We start from the raw sequence: 25,910 nt of genomic DNA, 5'->3' as shown, positions 1-25,910 counted from the left end.
TTTTATTCATTTGTATAGATATATTGTATAGATAACTATTATTTATAAAGTTGACTTTCAATAGTGTCAACAGGGTCCATACGGTTCGAGAGCTAGATACTGGTTCATTATTTCCTCCCAATCGAATCTTCGTAAAATGTATTAGATTAGATTTTCTTTCAAGATATTAGATAAACTATAATCCAACGCATTTTGAAATGGTAGGAAATGACTAAAAAACTTTTAATAAAGATACTTATGACAAACTTTCGACCGAGATAAACTGACATTATTTTTCATTCATAGTAGCATATAAACTATCATCAAGTAAATTTTTAGTTTAGTGGAAATCATTTAAAAAATATATATTTTTAAGCAGTCAGCTAGCAGACTTATAATTCACCATTTTATGGTCAGCTGACTTTATTTTTCCTTCAAGATATTGGGTAAACTATAATCCAACAAATTTTAAAGTGGGAAGAAATGACAAAAAACAATTTTTTTCTTAATGTTTGGGCTGTCACTGCCCATGGAGTCGCATCTGACGGTCGCAAATATTCATAATACTTATATATTTTACAAAGTTTCGATTAGGAGGAAATTGGTCATGAAAATCTGTCATTGGTTCCTGGACCAATATGACACAATATGTACTACGATACATTTATATCATCACTTAAATTAGATATAATTAATTTAATGTTTCTAAAGACGATTTATTTCTAACACTAAGCTTAAAAAATTGCTCTGAAAATTATTTTGTAGCTATAGAACTTATATCTTCCAATAAAATTTGGAAATAAAATTAGTTACTAAACAAATTGCACACGTAAATAAATGATATGAATGTGCCTTATTGTCTAAAACCAATTTTAAAATCATTTTATTAGACAAATTTAAATAACTACCCGTATGATAGCCGTCTTATAAGAACTGAAATACCACCCATATTCCATAAACAATTATACATGTGCAGCGGGTATTTATTTCAATCTGAAGACACGTTCTTGAGCACACGGCATGAGATAGATATATATTTTGTTTCACGCAATGTGCCAGACTCACGTGTTTTTGAGCGTGAACAGTAGTGACGAGTTATCAGATGTTTATCGATATTAAGTATGTTTTTTAACCTTATTACGTATCTTATTTTATAATTCGTTTCATAATTTCTCAAAATCGGTTACGTACAGTACTTTAAATTTTGACATTCGCCAGGGAACCAAAACCTACAAGGTACTTCCTGTGAATTCATAATCTTGAAATTTGGTACAAAGCAACTGACTGTAATTTCGGTTTCAGTTTTCACCAGTTTCGACCAAAAAATCTAGTGACAGCTTTAATTTCGATTTCGGTCAAAAAAATGGCCGACATTGTGCCCCAGTCAAAACTCAGTGTATATGAACAAATGCTTTTACCTAAATCTTAAAAAGAAATATTTATTTATCGCTTATATTGTTATGAAGCCGTGTGTTGTCAGCAGAGTAGAATAGCACCACCCTGTTTCTTCTCATGGGGGTCGTAAAGCCGACCGAGGGATAAAGCTGACTCAAAATTGACATTGAAAAAACCGAAATTGAGTCTCCATCAGGCATTCATGCCATACCTCTAAAATGTGAAAGACTTCTGCAGCCGAATCGGCTAAACATGTATCGATTCATCGTTCCTGTGGGCTTAGCCAGTGATGTAGAGGTAGCACAGAGCTTAGGCAACTCCACGTTTTTCTAAAGAGAGTCCTAGGCAACACAGTGTTGGTCTGTGGAGAGGACACTTCTCCCGCGTCAGTCAAGAGCTGTATAACTAACGCTGACACTGTTAAGCTGTCTGCAACAGACTGACTAAGGCCAATGATGAAATAATATTTTTATGAACACAATTTTTAGTGTATGTCTTTTTATAACTGAATAGTCATTTTCAAAAAGTTTACTTTTGAGAAAAAGTTTTAAATTTAACGTTTTGTTTTATATTAGCTGTGTCTGGTAGTTTTATTCGCGTTAACTATTGTGAACAGAGAGGCTTTAAGGTTTTAATTAAAGCTATTTTAAGGTAATTGAAAAAGTACCTCTGCATTAGCCTGTAACCTACAAAGTTAGTATGTAACATTTTAATTTTTTTTAAAGTTAAGTGTATAAGAATATTTTGTGTCATATTTTTTATTCCATCATCTTTCAGTATGAAAATCAGTACATGATTCATTTTTTTTGTGTGCTTGTGTGGCGACTCAATACCGAGGTTTTTTTAGAGACTTTCAAATTAGTCAAAACTTTTTTGTGGTCAAGCCTCTCTTACGGCTATGTCGTAACTAATAATATACCAACCTTGCTCCACTTAAAAAAACTCGTTTCATGGCTTGACTAACATTTATCCTTTTTTTGTAATAAAACTTCAGAACGTATTTAATATTTTTTAGATCCATCAATTTTGACTGACTGATAAACAATTGAAAAATGGTTGGAAAGTGGTCTTTAATTTTTTAACAGACATTCAAAAAGGAGGAGGTCCACACTTCGATTCTTTTTATATTTGTTAGCTCAAAATTAGCCAAAACAATATGAATGACACAAAAATTGAAGCTACTTCAACAGTAACTAAAATCATAGTGGCTTTCTTAATACAACCTAAAAACAAATTTATCGAAAACAAAGTTAATACAATTTCAAACTACTAATAGTACCTACTGTTTCGAATATTGATTAAGTATGCGATTCACTGAGGAAACAATAATCATTATTCTTAATACTATTTTATCCATTCATGAATATAATCTATAAATCAAAATTTTATGAACTTTAGTATCAGTGAAATTAGAATTCTATAACTTAGTATTTTGTTATTTGAAAAAATGATTCAAATTATATAAATGATATTAATATAATATAATTATATTAATTCGTTATCGATAGTCGATATCATTTGACGAGCGAACGTCATTTAAGCAACCTCACTGATATAAACCAAATTGACTTTAGTAGCGTTAACTGGTGTTCGTCAGTTGAAGCAAATTTTAAGTCATAATAAATAAATCTTGCGTATTCAAATTTAAAGGGAATAAAATACTAAAAGTGGATGAAATACTAAGCGTAAATAATGATAAAGATGAATGTGATCAAGGAATTTTAATCATATTACAGGTAAATAAAATATTATTTAAGTTATACTCTAGTTAAGAAAGTTATTAAACATGTAAATCTCAATTACTTTTATCAAAATGTATTTTTTAGTTGCTCTCTAAATTGTTGCGAAGGCTTTAATTGTGAGTTGTGTTAACTTAAGTAGATATACCGGAAAAGAGTTAACAAATCCTAATTAGATATCAGACGCATTTTTTTTTCATATTATATGCTAAAAATACAAAGAGGGTTTGTTACTTTAAGTACCTATGTATAGCCATTAAGCAGACATTAAAATTTGCTGTGCAATCAAAGTTTAGATTATTTATACCTATTTTATTATTAGTGTCAGAATTGCTTCTTGCTTATCACTTTGTCCCTTAAACAATTATCTTTATTACAATGAAAGTATTAACTTTCCTAAAAATATGTGTGTATGGTAAAATTTTCAAAGAATATGATTAAAGAAAATTCTCTCAATCTGGAGTTCTTTCTTAAAGTTCTCAATTGAGAAAAAAATGAGATACTTATAACGTAGAAATTTTTCTATAAGGCTTCATATATATATATATATATATATATATATATATGATTTGGGTTTTTAAATAAAAAACATTTTTTTAAAATGTATTTTGAAACTAACACATACTTAAATATTCAACACGAAAAACTTTAAAAAATTTTAAGTTTATAATTAACAATTTAAAATTTATGTATTAGTCGTCACAAAATAAGTTTTGACATTTGATAAATATTTTTTCACGCGTAATTCGTTATACGTTCTAAGTCTTTTTTTAAAAAAATACTAGTGCTTGTAACTAATTAATTGCTGAATTTCACCAGCTTTATTCTATTTTAATCGTAATTAAATATTGTGTAGTGATTTTTGCTGAAAAAAAAAAGAACTTTTGTCGCTCAAAGCCGTAAATAAAATTATAATTTGGCTAATAAACCGCGATAAAATACGAAAAAATGATTAAAATTCGTGTATGTATATTAGTTGAGTTAAATTGTGTTTTTACTAGGAAAGTTTTGGGGTAGTTCTGATTTCTTTAATTTTATATATATTTTTATGTATTTTTAATTAATTATATGAGCCGTTGCCTTTAAGAAGGTCCTGGCCTAGGTTCCTATATCCTGTTAGATCATATATTCCTGCATGCGATGAGTGGTTATGATATTACTTATGCATTGTTTAAATAGGGGAAACTGAAATTTCTTAAAGTTCGGCAGAAGAACAAAGACTTACAACCAGTCATTGATGCTTTGAAAGACTCTAACGCACATCAAGATGAGATGACCACGACATAATTTTTGCATATTATAATCATTATATAGTATAAAACAAAGTCGCTAACCGCTGTCTGTATGCTTAGATCTTTAAAACTACGTAAACGATTTTGATGCACTTTTCTTTAGTAAATAGAGTGATTCCAGAAGAAGGTTTATGTATTGCATATACATGCACAATATATTAAAGGAACAATGATAGTTTTTGCAACCGTGCGAAGCCGGGGCGGGTTGCTAGTTTGTAATAATATTATATGATCATAAGTAACGATATTTAAAGTTTTATTTTGTCAGATCCGCATTTAGCACCCCAAAATATATATAGAATGAAAAAAACCTGAACTACCTCAAAATTTTCTCTCTAGCAACTCTTGGGAGTACAAATTGACTGAATGTGCCCGCGACTTCTGCCGCGTGGAATTGAACAAAATAGTTACTGTTCAGTTCGCAGAGTTATACAATAATAAAAAAAAAATCTAAAATAAAAGTAGTCTAAGTCCATATTACATAGCCCATCTGCCAGTGAAAGTCCCGTAAAAATAGGTCCAGCCGTTTCAGAGATTAGCCGGAACAAACAGACAGACAGACAGACCGACAGACAGACAAAATGGTATTTGTATGTTTTTGTTGTTTGTTATTTTGGTATATGTACCGTGTATACATTCATATGCATTTAGTAAAAAGCGGTTATTTTAATATTACAAACAAACACTCCAATTTTATTTATTTGTGTAGATGTACACTAGCTGACCTAACGAATTTTGTACTGCCTTATTTTTTTCTTAAATATAATAATTACATATATCAAAACATAATATAGCCTATCTTTCACTTAACGTAGTAAGTAGTAAGTAGCGCGGAAGTTACCGCACACCGATATATGGGGATATATGTAAAAAGACAGTCGGCTGTTACAGACCTATAACACAACCGTTAAGTGGCTAGACTCCAAAACATAAGAAAAATTCTTACGATTTTATTTTTCATAGCTGAGCTTGAGATACATTTAAAAAATGCTATTTGTGTACTTTAAAATTTAATGACCATTTCAATAAAACAAAGTGCATAAGTGCTTACTACATTTCATTGTGTCAGTAGTCCAATAAACTCTTAATTATACAGGCGGGGCCAGAAAGATAAGTGGATTTTAAAAAATCATAAACAAAAACAGCAAAATTAGTACACAAACAAATCTTTGTATGACGTGAAAAAACATTTAGTAAGATTATTTTTTAAAAACAACATCATTCAGATGTGCACAGTCGCGCAACAAACGCTCGTCGAATCTGGACCTCAAATTGGTAATCACACTTTCACTGGGACATTAATTTACGTCATGTAACTCAGAATAGAAAATTCATGCAATGCAAGAATCGTTATTTTTGTTATATATTTACACAGAACATACGCTAACGGGGCAACCCTTGAAATTCACTGGAGTGAAAAATTTCCAAGACTTGAATTACTTATCCCAAACAACGGCGCACTCCTTTCGCATTCCGTACCAACGCAATGGAGTTTTTAAAATCGTACGTCTTTCTGGCCCACTGCTATATCTACATTTAATATCTATCAATTAAATATTTGTTTGAGCTATTATCTTCATTTGCGATTTCAGATCATTAGAAACTGAATAATTCAATAGGTACATAAACATAAAAAGGAACAGCGTGGTGGCCATCCGCTTTTTTATGGATCTAGCGCGATGTTTTATAGCTAAGACTATCTTACACTTAAAACTTGTAAGCACTGCGACTGTAACAAGCAAAGGCAATCATTAGCTATTGTTTAGCAGATATTTTTTTTTTGCACTTGCGATTAATGAGTTCATTGAGTATATATAGAAATCGTCTATCGTTTTACTGTTGCATCAATCAAAATAGTATATTTACAAGTTGGTGCACAAATGGCACTATTGCCATAATGATTTAAGAAGGGTGTTTGTTCTCTGTGATTAAGTCGCCATGATTGTTATTACTGTAACAACAGGTTAATGTCCACTTGGCATTGAGGAACACCCTATTTAAGAGTAATTTAACTCGCCACATACCTTTCGGATTGTTGCTAAAAATATTATTTGTTTCTAGCAAAAAATCTACGTAATGGAGAAAATGGAAGATTCAGAAAAAAATGCGGACATATCCGAATCTGCATACAATAATAATAGCAACAACAGTCAGAAAAATAGAAGGTGAGTTTAATATAGTTGCAAATTGTATAAAGAAGGAATCAAAGTTTATTTCATTACTTATTGTTCTTATTATTGCTCTTGCACATTTTTATATACTAGTAGTCGCCCAGTGGTCGAAATATAAATAACAAAAGAGATATATGCATGTGTGTGCTAAATACATGGTAGTATGGTAATGTTTTTTTATTGATTTTGTGTATTTTTTATACATAATTAAAAAATAGATATTAACATGCTGCACTCCTTCTCTATATAAACTATAAGTGTGCGAAATTGCAAACTCCTCCGTTCGCGCAATTGATGTAAAAAAGGGTTACAAAGTTATTGCTTCACATATTAATATGTATATAGATATAGATTATTTTTAAAATTTTACTAAAGAACGATCGCAATATTGTGATGCGAAAATATCGAGTGCCAGTCGGTCACCGTAGAAAATTCCGTGGTAGGTGCCCAATATTTAATATAAAATTTTAAATTAAGAAAAAAAAAAGCTCTTGCAGAAATAAAAGAAATGTGATCAACTTGAGGAGATTCCTCATTAAAACTTTTTAAAGGGATCACGTGTTTAGACTTAATAATTCGAACCTGTAGGTACGTAGTGAAAGTTACGAAATAAACGAAACTATTATAAATAATTAAATTAATATAGCCCATTTTTTAGCTGTCAAATGTATCATAATATAATTAAAATACAGATTAATTCAATAAATTCTGATTATAAACCATCGTTATACAAAGTTTTAGACAGGCATCAAGGTTGCAGCGTGTTGGTTGATTTTTTGGTTAAGAAATCACGCGTACAACGAAAAAAATACACGTGATATCTCAATATAGCTCTTCTCCGTCCTTGTGATATTTCGTGATGTTTTTCCGAGCATTATATTTGTACTTTATGATTGGTATTCCAAATTCTGATATATGAGTATATTTACATCTATTAGAATATATTTTAGAACTGCGTGTATGAAACAGTATACCTAAACAATTGCATATGGGTATATTTACATCTATTAGAATATATATTTTAGAGCTGCGTTTATGAAACAGTATACCTAAACGATTGCATATAATTGTGATTACTCGAAAACGCAAATAACCGACTTCTATTAGTTCGACAAGTAATATGACGTAGGTAGGTAATCTGAATCTCGGAAACGGCCTTAACTATTTTCATGGAATTTAGTATGCAGGTCGTTTCGGGGGCGATAACTCGATCTAGCTAAGATTCATCAATATAATATATGTACAGTTTAGCTTACCTTTTATATAATCACTGCTTTACAGCAGCTGTTACACAGCAGCTGTTACACAGCTTCTTCATTGCTTAACAATCACTTTTCCTTGGGTTTAATTTAAGTTTCTAAGGTTCATACAAAGCGCTTTGGGGCGTTTATAGAGTATTTTGAAATTTCATATACACTTATGTACAGCTTAAGTATCACTTGGCATGGGATATCTTTACATTTTTCTTAACAGTTACAGCTCAAAATCTATACATTCTGGCAGTAATTCAAGTAGAAGCAGTGGCTATGGCGGCAAGCAATCTAATTCTGGTTACAGGTTCGTTATATCGTCCACATCATTTTATAAATTATTTTGTATTTTATTTTTATTGTGTGGTATATGTAATTTCACCATTTAACAATAGGGTTTATCTCTAAACTCATACTAATATCACTCTCGATAACTCAAAGAGATTTTTAGCAGTTGTTCGCGTATAATCAGTATCATCAAACTGTATCAATAATCTAATGAATACACCAAAGACTTATTCAAGCAAACAATCGTGCAGCCTATAATTTACATTCATCTACTATCAAAACCTCTTTTAGTTACGCTTCAGCCTGTAATAACCCACTACTGGGCATAGGCCTCTTTCCCCATGTAGGAGAAGGATCAGAGATCTCTTTTGGTTGAAGCAGCAAATATAAATGGATCTACTGTAACTAAAAGTGGACAAAATCAGTATTCATGATAAATAATAATGTACTTATTTACTACTAGCTTCTGCCCGTGATTTCGTCCGCGTGGAATAGTTATTTGAAAAAAAAAAACCCGATTTTGAAACATTCTTCATTGGGATTTTAGCGTGATGATATAGCCTTTAGACTTCCTCGATAAATGGGCTATCTAACATTGACATCATTTTTAAAATCGAACCAGTAGCTCCTGAGATTAGTACGTTCAAACATACAAACAAAGAAATAAAATTCTTAACCTTTATAATATTAGTGTACATTTTGGTAAACAAATCCTTCTTCCTTGATCGACGTAAAATTGACGATGTCATCCATGATCTTGGCACCATTAAAAATCATTAAACCAAATGAATGAATGAAATGTAAATGTTGAATGAAAATGTTTAATTTTCACTGATTTAAGAAGAACAGGCCTTAGAATGAGGTATGTTACATTTTTCTTGAAGAGGTCCTTAAAATCTCTGCAACCCTTTTCTTCCTGCCTATTCATGCCTCAGCAGCCGAAGCCTTCGAGACACACACATGTTTATAAATTATTATTTTTTTGAGTTTTATAAATATAGTTTGATGCCATATCTACTATTATTATAATTCCCTGTTGAAAACTCAAATGTCCAACACGTGTCCATTAGTGAAAATCTTCATCAAATGTTTTGAAAACATTAAGCAGAATAAAGTTTCTCTTATTATTTGATTCACAAAATAAATAAACAGACCATATACCTAGATATAAATAGATAAACAGGCCATATACCTAGTTGCATGATCAATCAAATTAAAAAAATCTACAATCGTGTAATTTCCGATACAAAATGCGCATTCAAGAATAAAGGAATAAGAAGTTCCATGTGTTATAAACTAAAATTGTCTGTTTGATGAAAAAAATTGTGCTAAGCTTTTTCTGGAAGAAAATACAAACTCAATGCGTTACCTAATCGAAATTATTGCAAATAAAAAATAATGTAAGAAAGATGAATTAATCAATTGTTATGTGTTCTACATAGAATCATCATTTTAGCCTATTACAGTCCACTGCTGGACATAGGCCTCCACAAGTTCGCGCCAAAAATGAAGTGAACTTATGTTTTGCCCATAGTCACCACGCTGGGCAGGCGGGTTTGCGCACCGAAGACGCTGCTGCCCGTCTTCGGCCTGTGTATTTCAAAGACAGCAGTTGGATGGTTATCCCGCCATCGGTCGGCTTCTTAAGTTCCAAGGTGGTAGTGGAACTGTGTTATCCCTTAGTGCTTCTTACGACATCCACAGGAAGAGAGGGGGTGGCTATAGTCTTAATGCCGTAACCATACAGCAATGGAAATGTAGGATATTACATAGGAATTGTTATTGAAACAAACAATGACCATATAACCTAAACTAAAGCCCGTGAATCAGCTTTGTTTTGATTGTAAAAACTGAAATAAGGATTATTTTACAAATATTCATGCCAATGTACGAGTATATAAAGTCTAATAAAATTAAAAAATAAAAATAAATTTCATTGCTTTGCGTTTTTTTTATGTTGAAGGTGGTGGTGATCCTAAAATCCATTAAAACTTTCCTACATATTTTATAATTCGATTTACACTTGCATTAAATGTAAACAATCGTGTTTTTTACTGTCGTGGTAGTTCTATTTCTGTTTTTTTTTTTTTAAATATTGTTAGGCATATCGTAAAACATGAAACAAAGCATAATCTTTTCAACATGTTATGAATAACTAATAGCGTCATTTAATTTCAGTTATAATTCAATAATGATGAATAAGACGGAGGACACAGAAAATAATGCAAAGGTTTCTGATTCAGCATATTCAAATAGCTGCAGTAACAGCCACTCTAGAAGAAGGTAAATAATAAATTTACTACTCAGCTACAAATAATGTAAATAAGTGAAATGTTTATATATTGGCATTAAAAACACTATCTAGATTTCAATGTTTTAATACTTTTTCTTTGGTTCTAGTTACAGCTCCAAATCTATGCACTCTGGTAGTAACTCAAGCGGAAGCAGTGGATATGGCGGCAAGCTGTCCGCTTACGGCAAAAGGTTGGTTGTCTACACTACTCAATAGACTATATTTTATTCATAAAACGTAGTGTTTTATAAACGATCATTTCAGTGTAAATTCTTATTATACGTATTTTGCTAGCCATGATATCAATCAAGCACCAGAAAAACGGACAATTGATAAAGAAGGGAGGAAAAAGAAGAAAAAAATGGCTGAATCACAGACCATCAGAGAAGATGATATATTGGAAAGCCCGCCAGAACCGGCGCCGGTCTTTGAGGATCCGGAAGAAAAGATTAACAATGGTGGGTGTTACTGTCACTTTTAATGGAACAACACTTTCGGTCGGAGTGAGCGAATGTACCACAGACTTTATTAAATATATTCATTTATATAATAAATACAAGTTTGACAATACAATACAGGTGGCTTATACTGTATAATCTTTGATGTATAATCACACCCTTACTAATCAAGATAAAGAAGGTACACAAAACTTACCCATCTATATCAAACAAAAAATAATAAGACACAACTCGTATATCCTTAATCTCTAGTAACTGCATAAAATATTAAAAATTTATTATTTTGGAAGAAATGGCTAATTAGCCATAAGTCCGCCCATTGTACTTCCCTGTCTGTAACTATCTTTATGCTTTGTTTGTTATATATTTGTGGCGTACAATAAAGTATAAAATAAAAATAAATAAATAAACTATCCAAGCTTTTTGTAAATGAATCTGCAGGTATTTCAGCTGCTTCAAAATATTCTAAATTAATAATTTTATTAACGACACATCCTTTACAAAAATGGTAATTATTATAACTATTACTTGAAAACATCTTAAGTGCCCCGGTTATCATGATGTAGTTCAGTAGTATATGAATCATTAACAATTTCTTCTGACAAACAAGACAAATAAATAGCTTCCTTACAAGTATTACTCAAAACTTAAAAATCCACATTTTGCTTCAGCATAAAGGCTAAACCAAGCGCGCATGATAACAAACACGATGATGATATCTGTGCAATTTTTACATACACCTTACACACTTTACTACAGTTTCTCAATTGTTGACATACCTACTAGCTACCATGCGTTGTCCTCAAACACTTAAGATCTTTCTTTCACAGCCCGTAAACCACTGTTCCTTTTCCGCTCTTTGTAGCGTTTCTTCAAGACATAGTCCACTAGCATCATTAAACGCTTCGTCAGGAACATATTTGACATCACGGAGGGACCTTTCTGGTTTCCTTCTGATTCTATTAGGTCTTTCACGATCAGGAGAATTAGAATCGTCTACATACTCACTAGGAACATACGTACCATGTTTCAAGCAATGTACCCTCATCTGTGCTTATTTCATCTGGAATTGGCGACTCCTTGACAACTGTATCTCCCCACTGAACATGAGTCTTGGTGGTTTTCAATAACTAGTATAATAGTATTTAGATTTTTCTCACCTTCAATAATCTCACCTTCTATAATAATGACATTTTTACTTGTTATCACACTTCTTGTTCTAGAATTATATAATCTGTAACCCTCAATGTCATCTGTACAAGCCTCTAGTATGTATTCTTCAGACTTGCGGGCCCACTTTTGCGGCTTCTCTTTAGCCACTGGAAGTATACAATTGTGATACATAGTAACACTCACGATATTGATATATTTCAAAATTAATTTTAATACCTTGGCAATAAGTATTTCAGATTTTATTCAAACTAAGAATTTGGAAAAGATTACAAAGATTTATGTACAAGTTTAAATGAAATATGATCCACGATCCAAATTCAAAGTGCAATCAAAATTTTTGTGTAGGATATTTACAATTTAAAAAATTTTCACAGGATAGTGGGAATTATCTTCGAAGATTATAAAGGTTCGGTTGTCGATAGCATCTGTTAGTGCACTCCCAGCGACAGTTAGGCGGCCTGGTATTTTAGTCTTCTATGTCATTTTCATAATTTACTGCTTTAATTGTGAAACTTTCGTAGAAGTATACTCATAATCAATTTAAAAAAAAGTTTATGTTAAATAAAACAAAAAAAAGTTAACGACACGTATACAAAATAAATCATTCAATTATTATTACAGAGCCACAGGGATCTACTATTGAAATTATACACTTACCATATATTCTTCTTCTTGGGTTTAATACAGAAGTAAACAAAATTGCTATTATTAAGGTAATGTACACAATTTTTTAGCTGTACGAATTTGGGGAATATTTGGTACGTAAATCTATATCATGATTTTGTATGATATCAATATCGTTATTTTTTTCAGCTTTATAAGATAGTTTGCCTATATTTTAGGTTCATGTTTATCTTCCGTTTATAATATTGTTGTGCAGATGACGAGACGCCCGAGCCCGCTCTTGAACTAGAAGAGCAAGTATCTGAAAACATGGATATTTCAACTTCTGACAGAGGCAGTATCAAAGAAGAGGTAAGTTCTTGAGCTGAGCAAATGCATCGTATTTAATTCGAGATAATTTTTCTTTAGTCAAAGTAGTCATATTTCAATCTTCTTGCTTCAGTGAGGATGTTTAATCTCGAATTTCCACGAGACATAGGACATTAAAAATATTACTTGCCTGTAAAAACTATATCTCTACTCTATCGCTTGTTCCGCCCTCTCGCTTGCACGCTCAGGTTGAGGCGGAACGTGACACTCTTTCGTGCGGGCAGCCGGTGTTCATCGATTTATAAAACGGTATCTCGTCAAAAATTAAAAAAAAAAAATTGATAGAAGAATTTATTGATCTCACAGTTAAGGTGTACATTTTCATTTCTGTAGGCTTACTCTTGACTTCAATCCCAATCTCACAAAAAAACACGAGTTCAATACAGTTCTAGTTCCAATCTGTAATATTTTGGTACTTGACCAAATCGAGCTTTCAAATGAATTGAAATTGGAATCGAATTGACGATCGGTTTCCGGTGTAGCCATTATAATAAAAAATAATAAGAAAATAAAATTTAACTCATGAAATTTTATGTTTTTTTAAATCATAACGTGTCTGCAATAATTAATTATTATCTATTATATTGTGATTCCTTAAATTAAACCTAAAACCCTAACCTGTTGATTTTTTAAGCATAAAAATGCAAGATATACATTCTGGCATAATGTGTGTTGTTGTTAAAAAAAAGCTCACGACTTGCGCAATTTTGAGACTTCTAAATTTCAAATTATCTCAATTACGTATTTTCTTAATTTATATTTATAATTAACTTATCTTCTTTCTTTATTTACATCTGTAATAATTTCTGCAATTTTACCAGTGTTAAGCTTAAATTAGTGAATACAAAAGTTTATTAATATAGTTAAAACAAAAGATATTAGAGACTTAAATACTGTGATTTTTATTCAAATATTAGAAACATAAATACTGTGATTCATATTAAAATATTAGAGATATAAATACTGTGATTTATAATTAAAAAATGCTACCTTAGGTTAAAAGAGGATAAAAGGCTAATTGTTAAGTATTTAGTTCTATTTTAATAAATACTGTGATTGTGATATTGTTGATAATATAAAAATATACATAGTTAATATGTTAAAAATAAGCGCCAGTCGCGCCATTATCTTAATAAAAACACTTTAAGATACACAATCGAACACTAAAAAGTTAACTTTATTGAAATGAGTAAATTCGATCCCAAACACGATTTCCATGTCTTTTTTTTTTTGAGTTTCAAGAATAAGCCTGCTGATCTGTCATCTTTCCGTGATTACATTTTCATAGTCTATGCGCATTTAGAAAATAATGACTCGCCCTTGTCACTCAGCTTCGCCAAGCCCATTGACCAATTAGACCAACAGTAAATAAGAAAGTAGTTTGAATGACTTACTTCAAATGGTCAATTAGAACACGTCTTTCTAATTCACCACGATTAAATGACTAAGAAAAGTGGCGAAGCTAGTCACAAGGATGAGTCACTTTCTTCTTAGTGCGAGTAGACTAATACAGAGTTCGTATTTAGTATACTTACTTTGTTAAATTTTTAATAAGCTTTTGGCGATTTCAAGAATGCAAACAAAAAAATATTTTTAATATCTACTTTAAATTATATTGTTGAAGTCATACAAACTCAACTGAAAGTCACTCTGCTAAAAGTTCCAGATATATCCAAATAAAAACGATGATTGATGGGAGGTTATTGTAAACTATTGTATGTTTGAAACAGGGATTCCAAATACTGTATTTAAATTTGATACGTTAAAATACTAGTTTTATCTGGGCAGTTTTCAATCCAGATAGATCTATCAGGATGCCCAATGGAACTTAACATTTTATATCGGAGTTTTTCCACAGGGCTTTATGAAAAGATCTGACCTATATTTTATTTATTTATTTTATTTTATACTTTATTGTACACCACAAATATATTACAAACAAAGCATAAAGATAGTTACAGACAGTGAAGTACAATGGGCGGACTTATGGCTAATTAGCCATTTCTTCCAGACAACCTATATCTTTAGTAGCTGCGTTCAAAGTTTAAGTCCTCTTTTGCTAACAATAAATAAGGATGAATAATGTTATATGTATTTATTTGTATGATGTGTATGAGTTTGTGTTTCAAATCACACCGTTAGTTCACGTTCTATTTGTATATATTCATATATCTTGTTAAAATATTCAATCGCTAGTATTTACTAGCGATCAAATATTAAAATTAAAACGAAAATAAAATATTTTATTTTTTAAACATACATAGTAGTTGACACTCAATGTGTGTCACACTCAGTGTATCAAAGGTAAATTCATTAATTAAATTTAAATATTGATGAATGATTTTTGTTTTATACGGGAGCTTTTTTTTATTACTTGTTTTTTAACTACAACTATATATATATAAACATATTATTATATGTTATATCGCCCACCCGTGTACTGCGTGTGTGCTTTAAACAATCGCCAAATAGATATATGATTTGGGATATGTTTAAATTATTTAATTATTTTTGTTTGTTTTAGAACGGCCCCTCCAGTTTACCAACAGCAGCTCCAATGAACTACGTCGACATGCGTCCCATTTCGGAACAATCATCGGTAAGTTTTTAATTATGTATATGCCATATTTAATCACGAAAGTTTCTAACTACGTTTCGTACCTATTATAATTTATTGTTAGAAAATCCTTATTTAAATTCAATATTATGCACTAGTGATGACTATAATAGTTTTCTATAATTTGTGCTGTAATTTACTTTTACCCATATTGGTAGTTTACTATATTTACATTATAGAATTATATTTTAATAGCAAATACTATCGAATTATGGTCTCTTATTTAACGTTGAAAAATCCATTGTACATGAATATTTAATATAATATAATTGTTAGACCAATGTATGTAGGAAATTAGGGATGCGTGTGTTGAAACAACCGAGCGATGATAATAACACTACTACTTTATTAACATTCATCAAATATATTATATAGGATGGTACACACGTACACAGGTATATATGCTTATTACACACTAAACTACAAAAGATGTCTAGTAAAAAAAGGGTTGTGTATTTAAGGTAAGTTTTATTTAAAGGATGGATTTTCGTGCGTGATATCAATGGAAGATGGTATCGTGATGTCCACGACCTCTTCTATCACGTCGGCCCTCGGGTTTCCTAAGGATATGTGGTCCGGTAGATCCTTCGTAGACTTTGTACATGAAAGAGTGAGTTCAAATATTCTTACCAAATATAATGTTGAATTTCTTAGCAATTATTCTCAATGCGGTATTTATTTCGAACTTGTTGCAGCTTCACATGAACCAAAATTAATTTATTAAAGGCTAATCTTAATAGTAGTTTGTATAATCACGTTTTGGAAGTGCTTTTGAAACCTTTTTGAATATTAATCAAGTTTTGATTTAATTTTGTTTGAAATTATTATTATTTTTAGCAGCAGTGAATTGTAATTTTAAATTAATTTGTTCCTAATTTCTTTATAAGCATTTCACATCGGCCTACATTTTGCCATTATTTAAATAAATAGGTTTTTTTATGTTACGAACAATTTACACTTTAAGTTTTAATTACAACTTTTAAGGCGTTGATTGCGTCAGCCTACTCTCCAAGGACAATCACATGTGGTCTAACATTTAACTGTTGAAAAGTAATGAAGAAAACTTTTCCAGACGACGATTTGTTTGCGTTATTTTTTTCGTCCTTGGAGCTCTTCCATTATTTTCAACGATTATTATTATTGAAATAATTTACAGGATCGCACCACATTCACGTCTAATATTACTAGTGTTTTGGCAGTTCCGAAAAACGTTAACGATACTCAAATCAAAGGTAATTTTTTAGTCAAATCCATCGTGCCAATTATGTTATGCTTGTATATGCCCCACTCTTGTATTTTTATTTCAAAACTTTTTTTTTTCAAAGAATAGCAGCTCTCTAGAGTGCCTGTCATATACGAATGCAATATATATTATAATATGCAATATATAAATAAATATATATATATATATATATTTTAACTTATACTGTACACTGAGTAGCTAGACGGATATCAAAACTAACAAATATTAGAGAGGAGAAAATAATTATATCAAAAACACGATTATTCATCGCAGTAAATAAACAAGCCCAATTTATGTTTGTTATAAATAAATAAATGTCTTTTTTTTGTAATCTTATAAATGCTTTGTCAATAAATAAAAAAAATATTTATTTTTCGTGCAGTGAAATGGGAATAGCTCAAATTATATCTCGTTGTACCAAAACTGGACTTTTTTCCTACAGCTTCAGGAGCAAGAAAACCAACTTCGACAATGGTGTGTCGTATTAGGAGATACAGAGGGCTAACATCTGGTTTTAGAATTAACGATAATGTCGTTACATATATGCCCTTTCTACTAAAATTTTTCTTTAAAAATATAAACGAGGAAAATGGTCAGGTTATTTACCTGGTTATACGAGCTACACCGGTTTTTTCCGCCTTTAAAAGTAAGTTTTCCACAGCATTTTATAACGCTATTCCTCGCCTTTTAAAAACTTTGTATAAAATTAGTTTCAATTTTGTTTTTGTCACAGACTACATAATGAAGATTTTTAGAAGTTTTTAGTAGATCTAAAAATATATCCGATTTTTGTCGGTTCATTTTTATGTAAGAATAAATATATTATTTTATTAAATAGTAAAAAAATAAATATATAAAGCACATTTTAGGGTTTCGAGAACAGTGTTCGTACATGTGACTTTATTTATATACTTGTGATCGATTTAAACTCACGAAGCCAAAACCGTTGCTCGGTGAAACACGTGGCCAGTAGTCACGTTAATTCGCTTACACAGCATTTCTTATGTTGGTTTTATATAACATTCACATTTTCAGAACTGTGACTCACTTCTTAATGGTAATTTATTACAAAATTAAATATCAATAATTAACACTTTTTTTTCTAGCACCAAACGAAGTGATATTGAATCCAAAACCGTTTGTTATAAGACATTCAGCAAGTGGCAGTCTAGAATACATAGACCCAGAATCGGTGCCATATCTAGGTTATTTACCACAGGATATTGTAGGCTCAGATGCTTTAAAACTTTATCGCCCCAATGATTTGGCGTATTTACGTCAGGTATATGAAACGATTGTAAAGGAGGGTGCAGTGCAACGCTCTAAGCCTTACAGGTTAGTTTTATATTGCAATAAATTAATTATTATTTTTTTAACAAATATTTTATTTTAATTTTTTCTATTTCTTCACAGGATGTTGACCAAAAATGGCGATTATTTGAAACTGGAAACGGAATGGTCTTCGTTTATTAATCCATGGTCGAGAAAACTTGAATTTGTTATTGGGAAACATTTTATAGTAGAGGTAATTTATATGTGAATTTATTAATTAATTCTAAAATTTGTGTCAATTTATATCAACGGATATATTATAACGAATTATTACTATTTATTTATTTTATTTACAGGAAAAAATTATGCAATTAACATTGCACTGTGTTTCTAAACCAATAATACTAAAGTATAATATATATTATAAACTATTATAAAAATATACCATTAAACTAAACAAATAATCGGCTATACATGTGAATATTATTTAAAAATAAAATGCACATAAAGTGGTTAAAGAATAGTAATAACTGTAATAAAGATAATAAATAGTTTGTATCTCAGTATATTTTTTTAAAGATATTCACATGCAGCTTTTTTATTCTTATAAACGATAAAAAAAAAATAATAATAATAAAAAAAATAAAAAATAAAATAAAATAAAAATATAAAGAATAACGACATACATATATTTATTATTTAAAGAAAATTAAATTTTTATAATCATATGCTGTGTATTTTTTCACTAGGGTCCAAAGAATCCCGACGTATTCCAGTCACCTGCGGAACCTGAAAAAGCTCCAAAGCTGCCCGAAGAAGAACAAGAGAATGCCCAAACTTTAAGACAGTGTATAACTAGAATCATGAGTGAAGTAAGTTTTATATTTGTTTAATTTGAGTCATACAATCCTAACAAAGAGAAGTCATGTTCATTCCGATACTTTATGCAAATTTTTTCATCTATTTAGTCAGATTTATTTTAGTACGCTGCTATGTTTGAATTGATTACTTCAAATAATAAAAAAAAAAAATACAGTCGAATTGAGAACCTCCTCCTTTTTTGGAAGTCGGTTAAAAATGGACCAGATAAAGCCACATGAATGAAGCAGACTCATGAAAACTATTGTATGATACTAATCGGCTTATTACAAAGTATTTTTTTGGCTTCTCGTATTTAAAACCTGTGGAGATCGCTAGCTAATTAATCAATTTTTTTTTTATTGAATTTTTGTTATTGAATTGAATATTTATACAGAAATCATCTGAAAATAAATGAATATATACATGTAAATATTATTTAGCCAATTTGTATATTTTAAAATCGATGCAATTCCCTTTTTCCTACTTTGCATAGCATGTCTTAAGAATAATTTTGTAGAAACAAATAGTGTCTATAGCTATGATTTTTATTCAGGTCGTAACAAAACCAGCGGAAGCTATTAAGCGGCCAAAAGGGAAACTTTGTCAGGACCTTGCGAATTTTATGGAAAGTTTGATGAAAGATACATCGAAGATAAATGAGGAACTAAGTCTGGATATACAGGATGCCAACCACAGTTCACACGTTAGTTTTGATGTTGTTTTTTTATTTAGAGCAGAATGAATTTTTTTGGGGCACCATATTTTTTTGAATTTTATAATTTATAAAGTAGTTACAAATTATTATTAAAATGCTTTGAAATCAGTTTGTATTATTCTATATTAAATAAGATTTTTTTTTAACAAAAATAACCAAAGTTCCTAAAGAGATCCATCAAGGAGTGTGTTATAAGATTAACATACAAAAAAAAAATATTTTTTTCGTGTGAGTGCAGATTACCCAAAAACTAAACTAAGATAAATTTTGATAATTATATTTAATGAATGCTGACTTATAAATAATAAAGTCTTTAATTAGTCTGTAGTGTAAATGTCATTTTGTTAGCAGTTTAATTCTTGTATTTCTGTGAAAAACATTAAAAGTAAATTATCCTAATATTAATATTGCAGGAGCGTGATTCAATGATTTTTGGTGGTATGTCGCCGCACCACGATTTGAATGAAAGCAAATCAAGCACAGAGACGCCTGTTAGTTATACTCTGCTCAATTATAATGAAACACTTCAAAGGTAAGAATTTTATATACGGTGTAATTAAATATATTTAAAAAAAAAAAAAAACAGTTTAAAAAAATTACTGATATTTTTAGATATGTTCCTGGTAAAAAAGTGTTGCAACTTTTACCTCTTTGTATATAGTAATAACGATGTGAATTTTTTAGGTCATATTGATCGCTGTTTAAAATTATTGCTTGATTAATAGGGTTTTTCTAATATTTTACGTAATGCGAAAATAAATGTTTCTTTGTGTTTAAAAAAAAATCTATTATAATACTATACAAATACTGTGCTATATATAAGGTATATAATTAATATAAATTGTCAAATTGTTGTCCCCTAGATACTTTGATAGCTATGAACCTTATGAAGAATATCGTCCGATACTGAATAAGCTCCACTCAAGAGAGTCAGTCGAGCCCAGTAGGTCAGTATTCGATTTCTGAACTAAATTGTGATAAGATTTTTTTTTAAATAATACAATTTGTGTAATAAAAACTATTTTACTATTTCGTTTTAGTAAATGTGTGTCTCCAATGGCTCAAGATTTAGAAGATTTCGGTGAAAAGTCGAGTTTGTACGATGCGAGTGCTCTCATAACAAGTTTCAATCAGATGCCCGAGTACCAAGGAGTTCGGCTGACGGAGTCTTTGCTCAATAAGTTAGATCATTTATTACAAATTTGTTATATCTTAATAGTAATTAAATCTATGCCCGTGTAGTAAATTATTAGCTGACCAAACTACTGGCACACATCTGGCAACTTAAGTTACTAGAATTATTTTGCTAAAATGTATATATGGTTTTTTTAAGTTTACTTTATCTAATACCCTTAATTTTGTCGAAATTGTATAGAGTTATTTGTGAAACCGCATGACATAATGTCGTAAATCAAGAACTATTCAATTAAACTATATCGATGTCAGACTAATTTTAGAGTCACGCTGACCGAACTCTGAACGTCAGCGCTGACGGGTAAACGAAGCTGACGAACAGTCAGCGTTGACAAAACGTCACAGTTAAAAAAATCGCAAAAATAAAAGAATATTAAATTGTATTTGATATTATTATTTAATATTTAAAGTATTTTTATTTTTTCGTTCCTCTTGGGTTAAAAATAATGGTTTTCAAAGAATGCTTATAAAAGTAAGTAGTACGTCAAGTTCACATTGAAAACGCTTTACAAATAGGAAAAGTTAATAATTCATTACGAATTCTTGTTAGAAATTATTTGCAGTAATAAGGCCGTTATTGTAAATTTGTTTTAATTTTTTCAAAACCTTTTATAACTATTAACGTGTCCTATAAGGTATTAAATAAATAAAAAAATTATATTAATATTTTAACCAAGCGAGTTAATTTACCTTTTTATTTTATTTCAATCGAAGTATAAAAACTACATAAAATCAATTTATTTATAAAAAAATATTTATTATTAATATTAATGTTTATTTTTAGACATAATGTTGAAATGGAAAAAGAGTTAGTGAAAATGCATCGCGAACTCCGATTTGTTAGTAAAAATGAGAACGAGAATGATTCGTGTGAAACGCGACAGAAGAAGAAAGACCACCTCGCAAGATGCAAAGCCTTTTATCACCCCTTGGTCGAAGGCACTACAGATTTACAGGTACAGAATATTGTCTAGTAGAAGTAGATATTTAAATAATAAGCTTATTTTCCGTATATCCGTATTCAATATTCCGTGTTAATAAGTAATGAAAATTTTAAAAAATGTTTCCACAGTGAAAAGAAAAATCAATAACCTCTGTGAAAGTGTGAACTAAAATTTTTTTCTATACTATGCTATCAGTCTTGTTAATAATGCTTTTTATTCATGCTGGAATACTAAAATAGTTTTAATAATCAAATAACAAACAAAAAAAATTGTTTCCTCATAATAATATTACCATAGATTGCTAAACTGGAACGCATTTTTCGCTTCAGCCTGTAATACTCCACTACTGGACATAGGCCTCTTTCCCTATGTAGGAGAAGGATCAGAGCTTAATCCACCACACTGCTCCAATGCGGCGGATATATTCCCTACTATGAGTAACGATCGCTATCAGGAGTACATGATAACAACCGGGACCGACGGCTTAACGTGCTCTCCGAGGCACGGTGGGGAGACCCACAAGGACTGCACAAACACCCAGACACAACAACACCTGCGCAAACACCTGTATGGCCAATACAAATGTTTGTGCCAACGCGACGTCGGCAACGGATTTTTAATAACCCAATTTTTTTTCTTGTTTTTGTAGCAACATGGCATAAAACGTGCGTCAGAGCAAATCGAAGACGCGACTCTTCACAAGCATCGATGTACGTCTGTGAGAGAAACAAGCCAAGTATCCAAAATCACGAGTGTACAACAGACTACCACTGTCACCTCTGTTGGTCAGTAAAGATTTCCATGTAAAATATGTTATATATATTTTTTTACGTAGGGTAATATTTTCCGCTGAGCATTGGAGCTAGTTTCTTTGTACTCAAATGTAACATAATGTTAAAAATAGTTTAATTTCCTGTAGTTAACCAAAGTATTTTATATTCCAGTTTCTCCACCGTGGACCTCCAGTTCAGTTAATAATATGAATACCGTCATACTTGGTCTAGGTATTCCGCAGCAAATGTCCCTAATGAACCCGATATCGATGCCGGGTGAGCAAACTTCTAAATTTTAATTTATAAGATAAATCATAATTTCGTGTAACTGTTCTATATTTTTATTTTAGGCATAATTCCAATGTACTATACACCAAATTCAATCCAACCCCCAACAGCATCACAACAAAACAACATAAATCCAAATGCCTTTCACATTCAAGGATATCCAAGTTAGTTTAATGTTTTTTGTTTATTTATATATCTATCTCGTCTTAAAAGAACCATGGTCACTATAAAAAAAAAAAAAAAAAAAAAAACAGTTCGTTTTGTTAACTAACCCCTCAGTTTCGAACATGTTTTAGTGAATCTACTATATAGACGACTTACGGCCGAACCCAATATTCAATCTAAAGATAGAGATAGGTAGTTATCATCGACTGCTAATAACTAACTATCTATCCTTTGTAGTTGTCCCAATAATTCGCATAGGGGACTACTATCTCCAGTTAGCTGTAGATAGACCGTCTACCTGAGCTCTTTCTTACATTCCAGTATACACAGCGTCACAGGCGGCCTCAGTTATGTTACACAGATGTTTTGTAGTATTTAAATTTGTCATACAAATTTTATTCATATTAAAGTAATCTTGTTTTGTAAAAATATGGACAAATTAATTTTTACACAGACTTTTTAATTTATAATAAATGATATTATTTTAATATGGAATCCATGGTAAATCTAGTAACGGAACGTTTTAACACGACACGAAAAGACGCTACGACGCCATTACGCTTTATTGAATCGTTGTTTCGTTTGAATTTGTATAATTTTTTTACAAATCAAAATTCAAATTATACAAATCATTGCAAATTATAGGTACAATCATTCACCAAATTGTTTGTTTTATTCACAAGATGAGTAAAGTAAGTATTATTTCACAAGAAACATATTATTTTTATTCAATTAATTGTTGCAAAATAGCAATATCACTTGAACTGCTACTTGAACTTGAGTCTGCCATTATTTTTCACTCGAAATTAATTTTATTTTAAACAAAGAAAATACTTTTTCAATTAATAAATCTTAGTTATCCCCCGAAAACTATAGATCGGATATTGTTGTTACTAAAGATAACCAACGCTACTGACAGATAGAACTCTATTATTATTGGGACGCTTACACTGTCATTTTCATACGAACTGTTATCTCTAGTAAGCTATCCTCCCTCTCGTCGATAGACAGCTTTGAAGGATAAGATTGCCTATCGTCGACAAGTTTATTGGGTCAGTAAAATGAATGATAGATAGATATTTCTGTCTCTAGTAGGACATAACCAGAGATAGATTGAATATTGGGTTCGGCCGTTAATCTACATCAACTGGTTATGTTTTACGTCAATATTACTTTTTGTGGTTATTTTTTTTTTCAGTTGCAAAGTTATTAGGCTAAGGTTACATTTTAGTTTTAGCCTTTTATAGAAATTATTTTTATTAAAGTTTTAAAATTAATAAATTTTCAAATTGTTATTTGTTATTGGATTTTGTAATGGGTCGATATTTGACGTCGATTCAAATCTTCTGTGAGTGATTTTAACGAATCCCCGAGTTTGACATGACGTATATTTGGATAAAAATTTTTGAAGATGTGGTTTTTTACCTTGTTATAAAGTAATCTGAATATAATGCAGGTGAAGTCTAAAGCAACGTCTATATAACGAACGATATTTAACTTTTATTTGATTTATTTATTGTTTACATGCGGTCATCTGTTCCTTAATTTTCAATTTTGTTTATTTTACGAGCGATATTAAAGCTAACAAAATTTTAATCAAATTAATAAATTTTATAATTATTAAGGTTTCCTTTAAAGATAATTAATATATTAGACGAGTCATTTTTCTACATTTTAAATAAAATATTAGTTTTTAATTTATTAATGACCTTAGATACAAATGGCACATATCCAGAAATGGCTGTGCCTCATTACGCAGAGAATGTGACTGAATCCGACGCAATCACAAAAATGAGTACTGAATGTACAACCACTTCTTCCAATAGACAATATCAACCACAGCAAAGTAAGTCAAATTTTACGTTTGAATTATTACTAATAAATTTTATTTTTATTTTTTAGATTTATTAACTTTCTGTTTTCCAATTATTTTTATTTTATATTCTAGAAATATTAACTTTTTTTTTCTATACTTTCTACTATTCACACTTCAAAATTTATCCTCTACTTGGCAATGGAAATTGACCCGGTTATCCCTTACTAACACACACTAGTTAAAACTAGATTTTGTTTTAGTGCCCTGCGTCATGTTTGGACAGTCAGTCTACGGTCCGTCTTTTATGTACCCAACAATAGACCCCCAAGTTTCGTACAATCTGCAACAAAGCTTTGTACCGCAAAATATTACTAACATACACGCTTTGGACATTTCAAATAAAAATTACGAAGAGGTAAGCTTATATCAAATAACGAATAGTTTTCTCACAGTGAATGAACATTAAATTTCTTATATCATCCTTTCATAATTGTTAACCTCGACAATTCATTATATATTTGAGATTTCATTAGGTTCTAAGTTATTTATATGATTGACAATTGGATTGTGGTAATTAAGCTTTAATTTACTCACTTATATGTATAAGAATGCTATTATTAATTTAAGAAAATAATAATTTTCCTATTAACTCATATCAGATTTTCATCAAACAGATTATTTCATACACATCCTAATATTAAGATACATGCTTACATTATAATCACATTTATAATAATACATCGCAGGCGTGTAGGTTGACCTTACTACCGAAAACTGGCAAAACATTCAGTTACCTCAAGAGGAAGAGAGCGAAGATGGGCAAAAGTAAAAACGAAGTGTGTAGCGTCAGTAATTCATCTGCCGACGTCTCTATGCGAGTAAGGGCGACTAATATTTATTCATAAATTATTATTCTATATAATTCCAATTTTATATACTTCTATATGGTATATACTCCAAATTATCTTAGTGCGTTGCTCACTACGGTATT

At 30.5% G+C, this 25,910-nt stretch overlaps 1 protein-coding gene across 1 annotated transcript in view; it reads left to right on the top strand.

Annotated features, from left to right (window-relative positions):
• Positions 1-2,897: 2,897 nt before the first annotated feature.
• The window catches only part of LOC123668776 (period circadian protein-like), a 60,141-nt gene continuing 37,128 nt past the window's right edge, over positions 2,898-25,910 (top strand). The window contains 25 exon segments of the mRNA XM_045602470.1: positions 2,898-3,110; positions 6,467-6,570; positions 8,050-8,133; positions 10,293-10,397; positions 10,515-10,598; positions 10,702-10,865; positions 12,919-13,013; positions 15,556-15,630; positions 16,127-16,258; positions 16,805-16,880; positions 17,334-17,537; positions 17,998-18,226; positions 18,305-18,416; positions 18,913-19,035; positions 19,578-19,742; positions 20,126-20,271; positions 20,603-20,686; positions 20,780-20,920; positions 21,718-21,889; positions 22,527-22,662; positions 22,822-22,926; positions 23,001-23,102; positions 24,818-24,949; positions 25,180-25,334; positions 25,666-25,797. Of these exon segments, the coding sequence (XP_045458426.1) occupies positions 6,482-6,570; positions 8,050-8,133; positions 10,293-10,397; positions 10,515-10,598; positions 10,702-10,865; positions 12,919-13,013; positions 15,556-15,630; positions 16,127-16,258; positions 16,805-16,880; positions 17,334-17,537; positions 17,998-18,226; positions 18,305-18,416; positions 18,913-19,035; positions 19,578-19,742; positions 20,126-20,271; positions 20,603-20,686; positions 20,780-20,920; positions 21,718-21,889; positions 22,527-22,662; positions 22,822-22,926; positions 23,001-23,102; positions 24,818-24,949; positions 25,180-25,334; positions 25,666-25,797 (3,042 nt within the window). The 5' untranslated portion in view covers positions 2,898-3,110; positions 6,467-6,481.

This window comes from Melitaea cinxia, chromosome Z (assembly GCF_905220565.1).
Source record: "Melitaea cinxia chromosome Z, ilMelCinx1.1, whole genome shotgun sequence".
In the NCBI taxonomy this organism is placed as follows: Eukaryota; Metazoa; Arthropoda; class Insecta; order Lepidoptera; family Nymphalidae; genus Melitaea; species Melitaea cinxia.
The sequence above is the reverse complement of the archived record's forward strand: the minus strand, read 5'-3'. Positions and strand labels throughout refer to the sequence as shown.